This window comes from Elgaria multicarinata, chromosome 1, assembly GCF_023053635.1.
Source record: "Elgaria multicarinata webbii isolate HBS135686 ecotype San Diego chromosome 1, rElgMul1.1.pri, whole genome shotgun sequence".
Lineage (NCBI taxonomy): Eukaryota > Metazoa > Chordata > Lepidosauria > Squamata > Anguidae > Elgaria > Elgaria multicarinata.
The window spans coordinates 146,598,416-146,617,377 of NC_086171.1; the positions used below are offsets into that span (position 1 = coordinate 146,598,416).

The 18,962-nt window shown below is 39.4% G+C and overlaps 2 protein-coding genes across 5 annotated transcripts; one reads left to right on the top strand and one right to left on the bottom strand.

The window, feature by feature from the left end:
• Nucleotides 1-1,040: 1,040 nt before the first annotated feature.
• LRRC42 (leucine rich repeat containing 42) lies at nucleotides 1,041-12,387 on the bottom strand. Of its 4 annotated transcripts, none has more exons than XM_063138718.1 (8): nucleotides 12,294-12,387; nucleotides 9,273-9,751; nucleotides 8,129-8,260; nucleotides 5,639-5,757; nucleotides 4,579-4,667; nucleotides 4,273-4,386; nucleotides 2,400-2,484; nucleotides 1,041-1,827 (listed from the first exon to the last, which is right to left on the bottom strand). In XM_063138718.1, exons 2-8 carry the CDS (start codon nucleotides 9,734-9,736, stop codon nucleotides 1,574-1,576), a joined length of 1,257 nt encoding a protein of 418 aa, XP_062994788.1. In that variant the 5' UTR covers nucleotides 9,737-9,751; nucleotides 12,294-12,387; the 3' UTR covers nucleotides 1,041-1,573. The 4 variants fall into 4 exon arrangements, with proteins under 4 accessions (XP_062994788.1, XP_062994779.1, XP_062994804.1 ...); XM_063138709.1 differs by lacking the exon at nucleotides 12,294-12,387 and adding an exon at nucleotides 11,583-12,027; XM_063138734.1 differs by lacking the exon at nucleotides 12,294-12,387 and adding an exon at nucleotides 11,534-11,548.
• Nucleotides 12,388-12,444: 57 nt separating this feature from the next.
• IFT25 (intraflagellar transport 25) lies at nucleotides 12,445-17,943 on the top strand. Its single transcript, XM_063138761.1, has 5 exons — nucleotides 12,445-12,864; nucleotides 14,419-14,525; nucleotides 15,888-15,956; nucleotides 16,846-16,889; nucleotides 17,719-17,943. The coding sequence occupies exons 1-5, from the start codon at nucleotides 12,767-12,769 to the stop codon at nucleotides 17,839-17,841; spliced, it is 441 nt and encodes a 146-aa protein (XP_062994831.1). The 5' UTR covers nucleotides 12,445-12,766; the 3' UTR covers nucleotides 17,842-17,943.
• The last annotated feature ends 1,019 nt before the right edge of the window (nucleotides 17,944-18,962 follow it).

An 18,962-nucleotide genomic window follows, 5' to 3' on the forward strand; every position in this document is an offset into this window, starting at 1 on the left:
TCTCAGACCCCTTTATACATATACTTCTAATGTGCCTAGTAGGAACTGCAAATATTAGAGCTGCATGAACCTTGTAAACTGAGACTGTTTGCTGCCAGTTGTAGCTAAGATACAATCACAAACTGAGTCATCCAAAGAAGAGGTTTGTGTGACTTTCTTATATAATGGAACAGGTACTTTATCAGATAACCAGTTTTCTACTAATACATAGTATTAAACTAAGATGAATGGCTTCCTCTGCCTGTAATAAAAGGCCATTCAATATAAATGGTGCAATAAACAAACATTTACAAGCTATTAGTTGCCTAAGTAAATATTGGTCACTTCACAACCCATGATCAAATGATAGCGCTTACGCTAATGGCAGATATTTAGAAGTCATGCTCATTAGTTTTTTCTTTGAAAATCACTATAACTTAATAGGGTTGATAAAACTATTCCACAGGGTTGATACAATGAGAACTCCTACATATGCCAGCTGGAACTGACAGAGTAAAGTCTGGATGCAACTATGATAATTGGGTTCTAAGTTAGATATATGATTTTGTTTTTATCAATGACATTGGGAGAGGAGGTGCAAGGACAATTTTCTATGTTGGTTATTTTATCTGCAAGGGATAAAGATACTAAAACTGGCCAAGGGACCTTGCGTCACATTAGAAAAGGATAGGTCCATGTTTAATGGATTCATAATATAATGCTTTGGATCTAAGGTAGACCATTTTTTGCTTGTCTGTGTGAGTGGGATTTTGAGATTTTTATATCTACCTAATGCAACTACTTTGTAAATAAGTTCTATATGATCAATAACTAATGATCTAAATAGTAGGATTAATCAAATCATGTGGTGTTTTCCTGCACGAAGTATTGCAAGGTAGGGTAACAAGCACAGTTTTGTGTACCTAAGGCATTTACATGCTTAAACAAGCCAAAAGTTCCAGTTGCTTTGCTTACAAGACTTAAATGAAGTTGGTAGGTATATTAAAATAGCACTAAACTTTCAAACAGTGTAAATTCTATACTTTTTACTTCCAAAAAGGAAAAAAATACTTAAACTATATTGTGAAGGTTTTAAAAGCATAATTTCCAGCATCAAGTTTAACAAACCCGATTTCTCAATTCTTATGTTGATTCTGCTAAATCCAATTCTTTATGGTTAAATCTCACCCTGTTTCTTTAGTTACAGCATAGAGAATAAGATGAGTACAACACTCAATGATGACTTGCATGTGTAAAAATAGCCAACAGAAATCAACCGCCACAAAGGGTCTAATAGCACCTCAAGAATAGTTTCTCAACAGAAACCCTTCTCCTGGGTCAGCTGTAAATCCTAACACAATGTACAGTTGTGTGAATCAGCCCTTTGAAAATGAAACCGTACAGGGTATTTATCTTTCTCATATTATTCATTACTTGAAACGTAATCATTTGTTGACAGAAAGAATGCTATGTTAAATACAGAAATGGAATGAGTCATTGCTTTTTTGAGACCACTACCCCTTTTCATCAGAGGTAGAAACAGTGCCATGTTACTTTTTTAAAAATCAATTCACAGTAGTTTTACCATCTGGATTCAATAAGAATTTAGCAGGTCCCAGTCTGACATTGAGAAACTCAAATGCTTTGATTTAAAGCTCTGTTCTTTCTGCTCAACTGCATCCTTCCTTTCATTCTGTAATTCTTCACCCATCTCAGTCTTCCCTTTTAGTAAAGGAAAAGTTGACATTTCTACTTTTCCTTTGTAGAACTGCAAGTTCTCAGAAGTCTTTCTTTCCTTTGCTCCTGTGCAGGATTCAAGAGGTTCTTCTGCCCTGGGTCTTTTTCCATCTGCAAAAGAGATCTCATGAAGTGGCTTCAGTTATGATTTTTAACACAGCTTAATTCTGCATTAAATCTTGGCTAGTATCATTAAAACAAAACATTCAGAGAGACAATGTCTGTAGTTAAAACTTTTAAGGATACAGTCTTCAAAGAATGGCAGCTGTGACTTTTTAGTCTTTTAAATGGAGCTTGAAAGGGAGAAAGCCTTGTAAGTTCTACAGAGGGGAACAGATGTGCAGAAGTCGCGTTTCGTGGAACATTCTGTTCACAGAGCTGCATGCTTATCAGTATTACAAAACTAGCACCTTCTTTTGCAATGTTAACAGTGTTAACAAAACAAAGGCATTTGTGCTTAAATCATCTAGTATTACATGATAAATCTTGATGACCCTCTTCAGCTCTTGGGGCTGCTGTGAGGATAAAACTTTAAAGAAAGCTCCACTTGCACTTTCCAGCTGTGCTTATATAGCCTCTTTGCCTCATAGTTTTACTGAGGAAAACTATACCCTAGCGGCAATCCAGAAGCTGTTGAAGAGGGTTTTGGCTTAGACATTAAACATTCTCTTTCAGTTACTTACAGAAACGTTGAACTGCTGTTCTAGTTTTCAAATTTTCTTTGGGCTTAATTGCTTCTAGGATTGTGTGCTCCCACTGCAAGATGGTCTGAAAAGTAAGGGTTGTTTGAAAGTTTCAATAGTCAGTAAACCTATTCAGTGAATTGCTTTAAGTATTTTGGAAAATGTGGCATACAAATTAATTGACTATGACTATTCATGAAGCATATAGGAAAGGCACTTTAAGAACATTTTAGCTTGTTACTCAGAGGTCGTCATGATATTCACAGAAAGTACCATCAAAAGTTAATAGGGCAGACATTTGAATGCGTTGTCACTGCCATGGGAGCGTGCAATTAGCCCGAGGTTATCTAAAATCACCAAAGCTGCATTACTCAATATGAACGCCAGTCTAAATCATTTCTGTACACAGAATTTAAAGGGTTGTATGTTAATGCATCAGACTTCCCCTTAATGCAGCTAAATAAGGTACTAAGAAGAAACTAATAGCTCTACAGCAGCTACTGTCCTTTTATGCAGTCTTAAAACAAACATTCCAGGAGCAGTGCAACCCTATCTAGAACTTGTAGTTCCTGTACCAGGGAACCATTCAGCCACAGTGCCTATGTTTTATTGGGATCCATTTTCAACTTATTGGCACTCATCCAGATCAGCACTGCATTGAAGCGCCTATCTAGGTCATGCATAGCCTCTCCCAATTCAGATGTAACTGAGAAATAGAGCTGGGTTTCATCAATTTCATCAGCAGGTTGCCCCAAGCCTGTAATGACTGCACCCAGCAGGTTCATATACACTGCAGACAAGACAGTTCCTTTAGACACCCCAACAGCAAGACCACCAGGGGCCAACATACAGCTCCCCAATACAATTTTCTGGAACCTGCCCTGTAGGTAGGAGTGGAACAACTGTAAAATAGTTCCCCCAATTCATAGAGTTGATCCAGAAGGATAGCATGTTCAATAGTACCAAGAGAGATGGAATAAGATTAATAGAGTTGCACTCTTTCTCCTGATAAAGGACAGCCATCAGAACAACCAAGGTTGACTCTGTCCCAGGTCAGAACCCAGAATGGAAAGGGTCTATACAAGCAATATTCTGCATGAACCCCATGTAGCTGAACCACCACCATCCTCTTGAGCATTTTGCCCAAAGAGGAGTTATTTGTCAATGGAATCGGAGTTATAATAAACTTCCAGACCCAGGGAGGGTTTTTTCCCCCCCAAAAGTGATCATGCCATTGCCTCTTTAAGGACAGCTGGAACCACCCTCTCATACAATGTATTCACTACTCCCTGGACCCACACAGTCAAACCCCTTCAGATCAAGCTCTAACATGTGCTTTATTGGCTTCACATTGAATCTTATGCTACTGGTTCTATAGTCATCATCCAGACTATTTCATCACTCAGAGCTCTTCAGGGAACCAAGGAGCAACCCAAGCTCCACCTTGTCTCAGACGACACTCAGGAACCATCGAGGTGATGAGCCATCACATCTTGCCATCCACAGTGAGACTTAGGCTTTAGCAACTGGGAAATTCCCCAGAGCATTCAAGAATCCATCTCTGAGGGTGGACCACCTTAAGGTATTCCCCACCTCTGTAGGGGGAATAGACACTGCAAAACCAAACTTGACCAAGATCATGGTACTGGAGTCAAGAAAACTCCTCTGACCAAACCACTCCTCCAAACTACTAAGGCAAATACCAAATTGAAGGTATATCTCACCCTATGGGTTGGACTGATGACTATGACGACTCTGATATTTGGGTCCTGAACCTCTAAGCTGTTTAAGGAAGTTCCCTCAAAATCAAGCACTTAGGACATCGGAAGTTGCTGTACGAAAACAAGGTCTGATCAGGGTAATTAGGACATACCTGCTCTGCCCATCCCTCTGTTTTACAGCTGTTGTGATCAAATTCTTTCAATGGCACCTCTGAACAAACTAGGCCAATTTGTGTCTGGATCCAAAAAATGGCTGCCTTCGTGTCCTAATGAAAAGGAGAAACCAAAACAGATTCTATATGAGGACTCATTGCTAATCAAGGTCTAACATTATAGAACACCAAACTTGATTTTTCTTTATATATTGATATTCCAATATATAAGAAATTAATTCCCTTTCATTTCGATGCCCCCAAATAATTTATTCAGTTTTTAGCAGAGCAGAAACTCCTTTTCACCTTGAGGCCAGTCCCAGAGAGATCCAAATAGTTCAACTTTTTGAAAGAACTCAGGTATTTAAGTCCTCTATTGGTGATTCCTGGATTACCTATATAAAAACAATATTGCATTAAATTAAGTTAAATAGAATAAAGGTGATAACTGCAAATAAGAGTCAAATGACTGAAGAGTGTCCTATTATGCTAGAGAAAAAACTATCAGTATTAAAGAAGCTGACTAATCATTCAAAAGAAATTTTGAATAGGGTTGAAAAACTTCTAATTTTTTCCAGTTAAAAAGGCCACACCTTAATATCTGGATATGGTTTTGTTAAGAGTCTTTGGAGCTGTAAGAAAATACACAAATGCAGGCTATATAAAATAATTGCCAATGGTTAAGTTTGGAAAGTTGATGTTAAATTTAAGATACCAAGTTCGTAGAAACAGAATTATGTATACATGAATAAAAACTAAATTCTGATCATCCACAGGCACCTTGCAGCTGAATTTCTCTTAAGCCACAAATCTATTGTTTCCTACTTCTTGGCAGGAAGGGTGCATCCTTCCATATCCATGTGCAATTCAGCCTTTTTGAGCTTTACATATTGGAATCTGTCATGTAGCCAACACCCTTGTTTCAATCTGTTTACATTAACCCAAATATGTGGTCAAATACTATATCTAGTCCAGGACTGGATTCCAATAGGCTGCTTGAAGTTACCATGGCTTGTTTGAAACAAACATAGTTAAGATTAACTGCAGTTTGTCAGGTTCAGATAATAACGCAAGCTGCAATTAACCAAAACTGGATGCAAAAGCTTCCAAACTCCTCCTGGTTGTTCCAGAGGAATAAAGGGCAATGGGCAAGAGCACGTTAGCCCAAGGTTTGCTGTGGCCAGACAACAGGTGATTTTAGTCAACTATAACAAATGGCAGCCTATTCATCTTTCTTTTTCTCTCTAGTAACAAGTACACAATAGTGACTAATTTTGATTTATTAGCATTTTTTGATATAGGCTAGGATTTATGTTGGATTAGGAAATATATTATATATTGTTTCTAAACCTGAAGCCATACTTACAAGACAAATCTAATAGTGAGAGATTTTCAAGGCCCCTTTTCATAACTCGAACAGGTGCTGTCATTTTGCGAACACCAGTATCCGATAAGCAGTTATCTTTCAGGAGAAGCCGAGTCAGACTAAGGTAAACGTAAAAGTTAATTTTTACATAAAGACGTGGGGTCATTTTTTTAATTATTAGGAGCGTCACTTCCTAATAGGCATCAATTACCAACTATGTCAGGTCCCCTTTTCTGCAAGCAGAGACAGAGGTATAGCCAAACAGAAGGCTTAAAATGGGAATAAAGGGGGAAACTAACATCAATAACATAGTCTGTAAAAATTCAACTGCATGAAAGCTGTATATAATAAAATGATTAAATATTGTAAAGCAACTCAGTTTTATATCAACATTTTAAGATTGATATGCAAACATTAAAGAATCAGAATACCAGATGAAATAAATAGTTAAGAAACTATCAATATGGATTTATGATTCAATTATTATTTAATAAGCTCATCAGAATTATGAAAGTCATAATAAATGTTTTGGCATTTGGAAATTATTTGCTGTGCACAAAGTAAATAAGGCAAGTTATTTTATATGTTGAATTATATTTGCACTTGCCTGGTTACATTTATCCTAAGCAGGGGTCTACACATTTTGGCCCATCTGGGTCTCCACTGACCCCACCCATTCACCAAATCTCTGGCACGCACAGAGAATTTGGGAGAGGGGCTAGGAAGGTCTTTTACTTTGTGCCAGACTTTGAGGACACTTAGAAAAAGCAAGAGAATGCTTCTGAGTGTTTCCAACACCCAGTGCAAAGTGGAAGACTTTACACTCTTATATGTTGTCTGTACATGCTAGAAAACTGAGAGAAGAGGTCCTATGTTTCTGCCAACAGGCATGAAGTGAGAGAATCCCACCCTCCCAGTTTTCTGCAATACTCCGAGAACTTGAGGAGGAGAAGGTTCTCTCATTTTGTGCTGGTTACTGAGGGGCAGACAGTTGCCAAAAAAAGGCACTTAGGGGGTAATCCGAACTCGACTGCTTACGAGTATCCAATGTAGAGCAGGAGGTGCCTCGTGTGTTCCACTTTGCATTTTAGCTAGACTGGCGATTTTGCCCATCTAGCAGAAACTGGGGACTGCTGGGGATACCCCATAGCCCCACATCCCCTGTCCCCTCTCTTCCCCTTGGAATGCCCCCCTTAACCCCCTATGTGCTTGCATTTGCAAGCTCATAGCAGCAGCCAGTACAGTTCTTCCCGCACTGGCTGCAAGAGAATGGGAAGCGTGGTTCGGAGCCAGGAAACCGAAATAACCAATGTCCCCTGGACACTGTCTAGGGGACACAGGATTACTCTCTTAGTCACCAGTGGCCACCTGCCAAATATATTTATGGAAACCTGATCCTAAAGACTGATTAAAAGTAAGACACTTTCCAATTAGTTATGCTACACTTCTTATGTCAATATCATTAATCATATTATGAGTTATAAACTTAAGACACCTTGAGTGCCATTTTATATGTAGAAAGTGGGCTACAAATCAAATCAACCAATCAATACTAATATACACAAATTAAATTGTAAAGAACAGGTGAAGGTCCTCCTCTACCTGACATACAGCAACTACTTATCAATTAAAATCCCTCATAGTCAACTTGGATGTTTCGGCTTCAAGTACTAAGCAAGAGTTCACAGATATTTACTACCTTGTAATAGCTCTGATAGCAATGAAACCCATAAAACCCTCCTATCCTGTTGCAATTTGAGATCGACTAAGCATGATGTCTGGCCTGCTATATATGGGTGAAGATGGGAAACGATGGGTAGAAAAATATTAAGTGCTTCTTTCCATCACTTCTCTGCCAACAAGCACACCCTCCTGAAGTCTTAAAGCAAAACAAGAGAGTCAGTGGACTACAGTTACCCATAATGACATGCGACGTGTAGTTTGTCCAGAGTTTGCAAAATTAACCCTTAGAACTAGGGTTAATCCAAAACTCAGGAGCATGGGGTAAGCTGTGGGTATTTTGTAAAGCCAAAAGAGCAGCTGTAAAAAGAATTAAGATAGCTATAAGATATACAATGATTGGCAGTATCTTACTGTCCCCATGTGCCAGTGGGCATGACTCAACGGAGATTTTGTGATTCTACAAGCAAAAAGAAACGAGCAGAAATCCTCTTTTCTGGAATGGGGCAGGTCAATGGAGCTCACAGAAGGGAGCTCCGCTGACCTGTCCCAATCCAAAAAAAACCCCATTATCGCTCATTTCCAGGGTTACTTTTAGAGCCGCAAGATCCACATTGCACAAGTGGTTGCTCCTGCTTAGCACAATAACACCCGTGGGAGCGCAGCAACAGTATGGGATACCACCCAGTAAATTTGCAGCATTTCAGACTTGAAACTTTATTTGAAAATGAGATTGATTTAAGTTGTGCCAAGTCTTTGAGGAATAAAGCAAGCAAGTAGAATGTCGATTCCCCCACACTAAACCAGTACCTAGATAGTGTTTCATTGGTGACATGTTCTAGCAGTTCATGCTCATCTCCAAGTTTACAACAGGACAAATCCAAGCATATTAGATCCCGGAAGGATTTAATTTCTTCAAGTTTTTCAGAAACAACCAGATAACTGTAAAGAGTAAAAACAAATGCAAGACTTTATAGAAAGCTAAGGAGAATCATTTGTCTTGGTAGCTAGTCCAGTTGTGATATAATCTGAAAGAAAGCAATCAAGATTCTTTTCAATGCTCTAACCCAATATTCCATTTATTATTATTATTATTATTATTATTATTATTATTATTATTATTTATATAGCACCATCAATGTACATGGTGCTGTACAGATTACACAGTAAATAGCAAGACCCTGCCGCATAGGCTTACAATCTAATAAAGTTGTAGTAAACAATAAGGAGGGAAAGAGAATGCAAACAGGCACAGGGAAGTGTAAACAGGCACCGGGTAGGGTGAAGCTGACAGTATTGGGTCAGAACAAACTCAATATTTAAAAGCTGTAGGGAAAAGAAAAGTTTTTAGCTGAGCTTTAAAAGCTGCGATTGAGTTTGTAGTTCTCAAGTGTTCTGGAAGAGCGTTCCAGGCGTAAGGGGCAGCAGAAGAAAAAGGACGAAGCCGAGTAAGGGAAGTAGAGGCCCTTGGGCAGGCGAGAAGCATGGCGTCAGAGGAGCGGAGAGCACGAGCGGGGCAATAGTATATTCATCCCAGTATTTTGTTTCCCACTCTTCTGTGTTGGGATGTTTCAGAGCCTGAAGCCTCTACACGGGAGACAGGACCCAAGTTGTGCAGGCAGTGCTCCTGCCCATCACTCAGAACTAACCCACATCACACAGATGCTCAAGAGATATTTCTCTATTTCCCTTCTCAATCAGTAACGAAAAAAGCCATGAATGGGAAACAATAACTATCCTAGTAGGATGAGGAAGAGACAGCATGAAGAGGAAGATGGACCAAGATAGAAAGCACCACAAAGAGCTAATTAAGCCAGTCAACATATCCTATTGGTCTCATCTTGTTTTAGTTTAGCTCCAGGCAAGGTTTCCTTGCTTCCTTTATTACCAGTGAATATATTTCCCCCTTAATTGGGGTGCAAAATGCTGCTATAAACAAGTTATGCATGCTTACCTGTTTTTCAAGCATAGCGTCTGAAGCACTAAACTTCCATAAACATTGGTAAACTTTTGCAATGCGCAGAGTCCTGTTCTTGGTTCTGTAAATTTCTGCCTAGCATCTGCCGCATAGAAAAGCTTTTCTGCTATCTGCTCTGGAAAGCCAATCATTGAATCAACATGGTTAATGTTGTCAGCAATGTAACTCAGGGCAAGGCTGAAGAGAGTTTTAGCAGAATAACGGAGATTCCCCTCCTTCGTGTAAGTGAAAATGAAGTGCTCTGTCCTTCCATTGTCATTTTCCCTGTTCACACAGAGCTCAACAGAGAATCCTTTGGAGAAGAGTCTTGAAGGCCTTGGATTTGAAGCACTGTGGTTTACTCCTCCTGAAGCTTGATTTACCTTATATAGCTGACCATGTTCCCGAACATATACAGACCCTCTAACTGGAATGTCTTCTGCATGGAGATAGCATGACATTCCTCTTTAAAGTCTCTGGGGGATAAATGAACAAGGTAAAACATAAGACAAAGAAAATGGGGATTTAATTTGAGAAAGCATCTGTTTGTGACTTCTAGAGTCAGAGGTGTGATGGAGTTTACACTTCCTATTTAAACAAACCACAAGCTCTCAATGGCCGAAGAAGACAAAAATTGGATGTTTGAAACACATTTCCTTTCCTTGTACAGATTGCTGTTTTTAAAGTTAAAATACCTTTTAAAAAATCAGATTTTTGCACTTCCAAAAACGGAGAGAGAGGCCCTTATGCCCTAGATGCTTCCAAACAAGGCTTTTATTCTGCCTCATTCACTGAACTTTATGGGCAGATGGGTGGGGGAGGTCGTCCAGTCAACATAATCTTCTGCTTGTAGCCCTCCTGTGTTTCCCCTCCACTTTTCCACCTTTTCCCTTACTGCAAAAAAATCTTTAAGGAAAGAAAGAATTCTGATTGTTAGCACTAGGACCCCTCTGTCTGGAAGCATCCACAGACTGGGAAGAAAGAGTCAAGACAATTCTCTTCAGACTCTGAAATCTTCAATCCAATGAACAGAATAAATCCAGAACATGAGCCTGAGGGAGCCATGATTTCTAACTGGATCTCTACTTCCCACATATGTGCAGAGAGAGCCCTTCCAAAATTCTGCACCTAGAATTTCATACCTAGAACAGACACATTGAAATCAACAGGTCTTAAGTCCCGCTCAGTCATGACAAGCAAGCTTAAGTCCAACGGATTTCAATGTGTCTACTTCAATTATAACTAAATGTGGATCCAACTGATAGATTGTTTTGTGTGTGAGAGAGAGAAAGAGTGTGAGTGTGTGTCTATGAGAGAATGTAACTGCAAGAGAGAGGAAGAGAGTGCGAGTATATCTGTGAGAGAGGGGAGGGAGTATATGAGTGTGTGTATGTATGAATGTCTGGGAGGGGTGCAAGGCAATTAATAGCAGGCAATTGGAAGACAGCTCGGATGCTGACTATCACTGTGGAGAAAGAAAATCTGGGACATAGCAATAAACGAAAAGTTGACACCGAAGTTAAGAACACATAGAGGGATAAAGAGATAGTTTCAGGACAGACTGGCAAAACTATATAGACTGCATGAAAAAGGAATCAAACAGAACAACTTTGGCAGAAGCCTATAGAAATCTGTGGGACTCATAAAAAAACCAGATAATCAAAACACACACACACACACTGTCTGTGTTTTGACGTAATTGACCAAGTGTAGGGAGGGAACAGGGAGGGTTATAGAATAAGTATTGATATGTATAAATGTGGATCCAACTCATAGACTGGTGTGTGTGTGTATGTATGTATGTGTGTGTGAAAGAGAAAGTGTGCGTGTGAGAGAGAGGAAGAGAGTGTGAGTGTATCTGTGTGTGAGAGAGGAGGGAGTATATGAGTGTGTGTATGTATGAACGTCTGGGTGGTGGTGGTAGGGAGCTCGTACTTTAGGGCGCAATCTATGCATGTTTAGACAGGAAAACGTCCTACAACTCCCAGAGTTCCCGGCTGAGGAATGTTGGGAGTTGTTATTGCGCCCTTTGTTAACTAGCACAATAGGGAGACGGCACTAAACCGTTCTCCCAACTAACCTACGTAAAGGGAGCTTTTGTTTCACGGGGTGGGGTGGGGGATAAGAAATCTCTCTCCCCCCCATTCTCACCCACCCACTCACCCACCCACTGTTTGAAGTGTACAATCCAGAATTCGTCAACTCCCGGCTGCTGCCTCCTGCCACATAATGCATAAAACGGTTCAGGGCCAGCAAACCTTTCGTCTCCCGACCGTAAAAGAGGAAAGTAACCAAACATAGACGCACAAGACAAAGTACAGCAAGAGTTCCCCTGCCGCCGCCGCCGCCGCCGCCGCCACCACCACCACCAGCCGTTCAGCCCTCGAGGCTAGCGGGGAAAATACACCTTGGGCGCCTTCTCCGCCTCCAGCGCTCTCAGCTAACTTCGCGGTCCTCACGGGTAACTCGGTGCGGAGCTGGGGGCATCTCAGACACAGTGCGCATGCGCCTGGAGGCACACCATAAACATAGAAAGGGTAGAGTCACGCACGTCTTCTACTTTTTTGCACAATTTAGGACCATCTCGCCTCTGATTTTTTATATATATACTCTGAGTCCGCTATCTTATAGAGCCGCTTATCTAGGCGTATGCCTCATTGAGCTCAATGGGCCTTACTTCTGTGTACACCTGTCTAGGATTGCGATGTCAGAACCAGCCCAGAACCTTGAAGGAGCTATCCAAGGTGCTAAACCCTGTCCCCAAAATAGGCTCAGCACTTTGGATAGCTCCTTTAAGGTTCTGGAATGGGTTCACCGGCCCACCGCAATCTAAGCCATCAGCCTCCACAGATCCAGCTTTAAACTAATCACGACTGAAATCAATGGGGACTAAAGTTACATGTGACTTCACTTTTCACATGTGTGATTTCAATAGGATGTAAGGTATAATTCGTTTAGGTTTGCAATCCTATACATCCTTACCCAGCAGTAAGTTCCATTGAATTGGATGGGACTTACTTCTAAGTAGACATGTTGCGCTGTTAGTGTGGATTCAACCCAATCACTAGGAATAGTATTTGAATTTACAGTACAACATTTAGATAGTCGCACGTCATAGTTGCCACACGACAGAGCATGATAAACTCCAATATTCACTTCTATTTGCTGCCGCTGCTGCTTCTTTTCCTGCGGTGCGGGAGGGAGAGCACGCTGCTGCCAACCCAATCGCAGCTCTGATGAAGTGATGGATTTCTCTATTATTTCCTATGAGCAATCTGGAGAGGAGGGAGGAAAAAATGGCGTCAAAAGTAACCAGGAAGTCCTGATCCAGACAAGGGGAATGTCTGAACTGATCGTCACGCCTCTTCCTGGCTTTCCTTAAAGAGTCGAAATGGGCTGCTAAGCAACAAGGCGACGTTCTCAGCGGATGGTTTAATAAGAGGGCCTTGGCAGGCAAATCTTCATGAAGATTTAGGACGGGGAGGAGGAAAATGAAAGTTACAGACCACTGCCTCAACTCTGAAGGGGCCGATGTGATTCTAGCAACGTCAAGTGATGAAAAATACCCTCCAGAAAACATCATAGATGGGTAAGTCTTGATCCTGAGTCGTTTTGGGTACCTGGAGGCTTTGCTATCACTATAAGGTTTTTCACTGATGTCATCGCTAGGTTTTCTCTAGCACGCTTTCTAATTTCAATTTTGCATACATTTTCATTCCATTGGAAGTAAGCCCGTCAACTTTTTTTTTTTTTACTTTTTAAAAAAATGTTTTAAAATTCTGAACTTCAGGAATGGTGTCAATATTTTAGAAATCACTCACTGACGGATGTTATTAACACTTAGCATTTCAAATGCTCAAAGACTACCAGATTCATTGCTGACTTATGCTGACAATAGGCTGGTATTTTTATATTCATATTTCCGAGAGGGTTTTGCTGAAAGAATAGTAGCTTGATTTGTGTAATGAAAAGCCCCCGAGTGGATTTGTAGCTCGAAGGAACATGTCAATCCTTTCTCGGGGTTACAGGATTCTTTACAAATTTATTAACAGGTAAATTTAATGAATTTTTACCTCTGAGGTTAAAATTTTAACTTCACAAGTATACATTTTAAATTACCATGGATGCTGTATTTAGTTTGGCATGACATGTACATTGTATCTGTAATCATATTCTGATAAGATGTATGGTATAATGTGATAAGTGTTAATATTTTAATTTATTTTCATTATCCTTAACATCCTTGATATAACTGTCTAGGGACCTGCTCCTTTTTCTGTGGAGAGATTTGAACTAGAGATTTTCCATTTCAGACTTTTTACAGTACACTATCCATGTTTACTTAGAAGTAGTCTCACTGATACCAGGATTGTGGACTTCGGCATACAGTGAGACTTACTTCTGAGTAGACATGCGTAAGATCGGGCTGTTAGCTATGCCAGGAGTAACTTGTACATGAAATTGAATTCAGCCCTGGAGCTAAAAGGGTCCCTCAACCATTGGTATATCGTATGTTTTCCCCACAAGGCAAGTAGCAGCTTCTGGGAGGGGAAGAGCCATCTTTAATCAGAGAAAAAAATGCAGGGAGATCTGGTTAAATGTCCCTCCGCCAGTCCCAATATGATTGTTTTCTCCCTCCTAGCTGCCACTTATTTATTTATTTCTAAAACCATGTGAGAGTCTGATGTATCTAGTTGCTCCTTTACCCTGTTAGTGTTCATTTTTTTCTTCATTTGTTGCCTGTGTCACAGTCAACATTTTGATTGCAGTCTCCTTTGGACAGGGGCCTGTGTTTTTTCCTTATATGTGGTACGTACAGTGGTGGTGTTATATAAGCAATAAAATATTCTAATAATATCACCTTCTTTCATTAACTTGTGAACTGTCAACTTTAGAACAAAAAGAGCTAATGGGATATTGCCAAAGCAGGGTATCCCACACACTATGGAAGACTTCACAAATGTGATGAAAGCAGTAGAGTGGTTAATATTAAAATTAACATTAATGTTAAATGTAACATTATTATTGGAATGCTGGATGTCTTTGTCTTTGTAAATGGAATGGAATTTGTCTGTTGCAGATATATCTGCATTATGTTTCTAATATTATGCATTCATATAGGTATTTTACTCTTCCTTAATAGACGATCCGAAACCTTTTGGACAACGACTGGGATGTTTCCACAGGAATTTATTATTTGTTTTCATAAACGAGTAACCATCAGCAAACTCACAATCCAGTGTTATTTAGGTAAGTTAAGGTAGCTTACATGGTTCTCCTCCATTCCATTTTATCCTGACAACAACCCTGTGAGTTTGGTTAGGCTGAGAGTCAGTGACTGGCCCACAATCAATCACCCTGTAAGCTTCACCCTAAGCAGGGACTAGAATCCAGATCTCCTGAGCCAGTCCAAGACTTTAGTCAGTGGCTGTCTAGGGAGAGAGTAAGCAATGTTGTTGTTATTAACAATTGCTTTCACAACTCATATTTTATCAGAGTGCTTTTCTTTATTTTGTAATTGTTTATGGGTTCCATTTTTGTTTTTAATTTCATGGAATGATTCTGCCCCGCCTCCTCACACCTTGTGGCAAATTTCCTTAAGTGTAAAGAAACCAATCTCTAGCTAAAAATGGAATTGTGAACTTGGAGGTAGATGCTAGGAACTCTTTTATACTCATCCATATTTTTGGATAGCTTGATTCAAATACCTTCAAACTCTTCAGAGTTGTTTTGAACCCATCGTATCTAAGGGAGCACAGAGCCAAAATGGCTCCCTAGGCTTTGGCGGATAGGAACTTGTCAATCAAGCCTATTGGTGCTTGCATAGAACCTGCTTCTGAGCATACATCATGTGCTCTGCAAACTGAAGTATTCTTGGGGACGATGAAGAGGCAGTGCCCTGTATCCAGCACCTGGCATTTTGCATACAGTATTGATCTGGCAAAGGATACATGCCAAGTACTTCCCATCCAGCAGATGAATTCTTTTTTCAGAGTTGCTAACACAAAACAGTGCATAGAAAGGAACACTGATTAGTGAGGAATATGGAGGTTTATGGTTCTATAAATCAAGCCACATGTGTGGGAAATAGGAGACTATGGGTAGATGTCCACTCACACTACATTCTCTTTGCCTTTTCCCTGAAGCAGCTTCCTGTGCCTCCAGAAAATCTGCTTCAGAGGGCCCAGAGCAGATTTTGAAGGTGCACAGAAGGCTGCAGGAGGGGAAGGGGGAAATTATCACCTTCACAGTTCCACTGACAGAAGTATTAATGGATCTATTTCATTGGATTTTGCTGTGTGTGTGGATGCCAGATTGTGTGTATGAAAATAAGGTGGATATAGTACAGCAAATAGATTATCCACATATGGATTATATAGATCCTTCTCTGATAGTTTCCTTTTGTGGATTGTGAGAATTCATTTAACCGTAAGTGATTTTACCTTATGAGTGAGTAATGTTCAATCACTCGTAAAGTTAAAATAATGTTAATATTATTGCGTAAAAGTGAAGTACTAATTTGTTACAGATTTTTAAAGATCTTTGTGGAACCAAGCAACTTCAAGATGCAACTGACATAGGATTCTAAAAAATATATATGTCTTTCTTTAGTGCAGACATTACGGATTGAAAAAAGTGTGTCTAGAGATCCAGTCGACTTTGAACAGTGCATTGAAAAAGGTAATTATATTTAACATGACTAGCTGCGATTAGATGGATGATCATACTTTGGTCTACAAATCAATTTAGACTGAAGTCCTCTTTAGTTATTGAAAGGCAGTCCAGTTATTGAAACTCAGACTCAGCCCGAGTAAGTGTGCACACATGGGATTGGATTGTAAACTCAGATTGTAGACTTCATTCATTTGAAGTCTAATGTACCAAGGGTTGATTCACAACTTCTTTAACGTTCTGACTTGTAGCAGTTGCCTGCCTGGTAACGCAATCAGCTCTTTGTTATTTGTTCATTATCCTATGCACTTAACAATTAGATGCTCTTTGTGCTACTCTGTTTTACAGGGTTATTGTAAGGATAATTGATCTCATGTATTTGAAGTGTGTTGAGCACTTAGGGAAAGAAATGAAATAAATAAAGTGCTGTATATGTGCCAATTATTATTTGAATTCCAGCTGATAATTTCTAGAGTTCAGTGAGTATGAACCATAAAGTCTTAGCAAACAAATAACTTTTAACTTCTCTCCTCAAAGGTAAAAAACGTTGGTGCCCCCTTTACTTATTGAAGAATGACAATCAACAAATGGGGTGCCACTAGTGAAAAGACCATGCCCCTATTTTCCACTCATCTGATTTCACTAGAAAGAGACACCCAGAGAAGGGCCTTGATAAATATTTTAAATTCTGGGTTCATTCTGAGAATCCGATAAATTTTAACTCTCTATCTGGATTAAGTATTGGCTCCAATGAAGCTTGCGCTAAAACTTTTGTACATTTCATTGAAGTTAGGATTTAATTCTTCACTAGAATTATGGCTTTTTACACTCCTATGAATTCTCAGAACTGGAATCCAAACAGCATGTTTCATATTAACTTGTGCTATTTTATGTTCAGAGCTGCAATATAAAGAAGGGGAGCTTCAAACAGAAGAATTTTCTGTGAGTATATGTCATCTAGCATTAATACAATATATACAAAAGTCAGTTAAAGAGTTTATGCCAGGGGTGGGTTGGTGGCCGGGAATGACCCACATATTGAGTTAGCCCTGTTATTGTTTTATTAATAGAGTTTTGAAAGAATTGCAATCCACAGAAAAAAATAAGAAAAAAATGAAGGTATTTTCAGGTCCATACTTTGAGATAAGCCCATATATTGCAGTGAAAATCTGACAGTCCCATATCTTTGAAATCATGGAGCTAATGCTAGTGAATGTCAGGGATGGCTCACATTAACTGGTTATTTATGTATTTTTGGACATGTGCAGTGCAATCCTAAGCATGTTTACTGAGAATAAGTCCCATTGAACTCAGTGTGATACAGGGGAACTCTGATTCAGACCAGAAGTTTTTAGATCAATCTGAAACATATTTGACAGCTTGTTCTTGACTGTAACTGCCATCAGAGTATGGCTGTTACTTGAGTGTAACATTATCTTTCAACATCTTAGACTTTCAAAAAGTTGAACTTTTTTACTCCACCCTTAGCATTTGTATGGGTGCACAGAAAAATGTAGAACTGGGCTCTGAATTTCATATAGAGTTTTATTTTTCAGTTAACTGTTTCCCATGGGGAGTATTAAGCACAAAGGGGAAATATTTCAACCAAAACTAAGCAGTTTTCAGTCCCATTGATTTCAGTGCAAAAATTAAGAACATTTGTAAACTTCAATTGAAATTAATGGGGGCTTTAAATGTTTACCCTGGCTAAATTTTGCTCATTGTCATATAACTATTGGTGTTAATATTATTATTATTTTCTCTTTGGCAGTTTCCTGAGATCCAAGCTACATACTTGCGATTCATGATTTTGTCCGCTTATGATGCTTTTGTATCTGTTCATAGGGTGATAGCTGAAGGAAGAGCAGCACAAGATATTTCAATCCAAACCTAATATTCTGATTGCAACATAATGAATATTATATTGGTTTCTGCAATATTGGTTTCTGCAATATTGATTGTGTAATCCCAGCATTAAAACATCTTTTGTAAATGGTGTTTTTTGTACATCTTTGTCACAGAATAATTTTTCAGTTGGTAAGCATTTTAAAGTATATACTACTAAATACAGCTTGCTTTGCACAAGTATAAATACGTATGTTCCTAGCTGACACTAGAAGTCCACTTATAAAAACATAATAGCAGCTGTGCTGGATCAGACCAAGGGTCCATCTAGTCCAGCATTCTGTTCACACAGTGGCCAACCAACTGTTGACCAGGAACTCACAAGCAGGACACGAGTGCAACAGCACCCTCCTGCCCATGTTCCCCAGAACTTGTGTACTCTCCTAATCTAAGGATTATTAAAGTATATAATTAAAGAAGTGTTACTCACCTGTGGCAACTCACCAGTTGGGGTTATATTCCTGACCACCTCCATCACTTTGAGACTATTTGATATGTGTGAAGGATTAATTCCAGAACTTGTCTGCTCTGTGTTTTGGCGTGTTCTGTGCTGGAGTGTTAGTCACTGCTATGGGGTATACATCAAAGGGAAAAGATAAGCATGTCCTGTTTTCAGACTTTTAATTGCAGTTGGAGTGTGGTGAATGAAATGTGTACAAATGTTCAATTTTCTGGCTATTTTGGAAGTACTGCAACAATTCTGACACCTCCTTTAGTGAGTGTGTGATGCACAAGCATCTTTATAGATAGATATACATATGGATGGAATCCAAGTAACCATGTGGCTTGTGGTTTTTCAAAGAGCAACCTTTCACACCAGGCAGCAAACTGCTTTGAAAATGGAGGAGAACTTCAAATGTACATGGCATTTGAGTCAAAAAAAGAAAAGAAAAGATAAAACATGCTCACTGGGTGCATTCAAATGCTTGGGCATGCCTAAAATAGTTCTGTGGATCTTGACTAATCTCATGTACTCTTCCTAAGAAGACAGAGTCATCAATATGTATTACTAACTAAAATATTCGGAATATTGGGCAATATCCTATTGTGTCTCTGCACCAGCAGAAGTGACCAGTAGTGTCCTGATCTGGAAATCATGTTTCCTGGGTG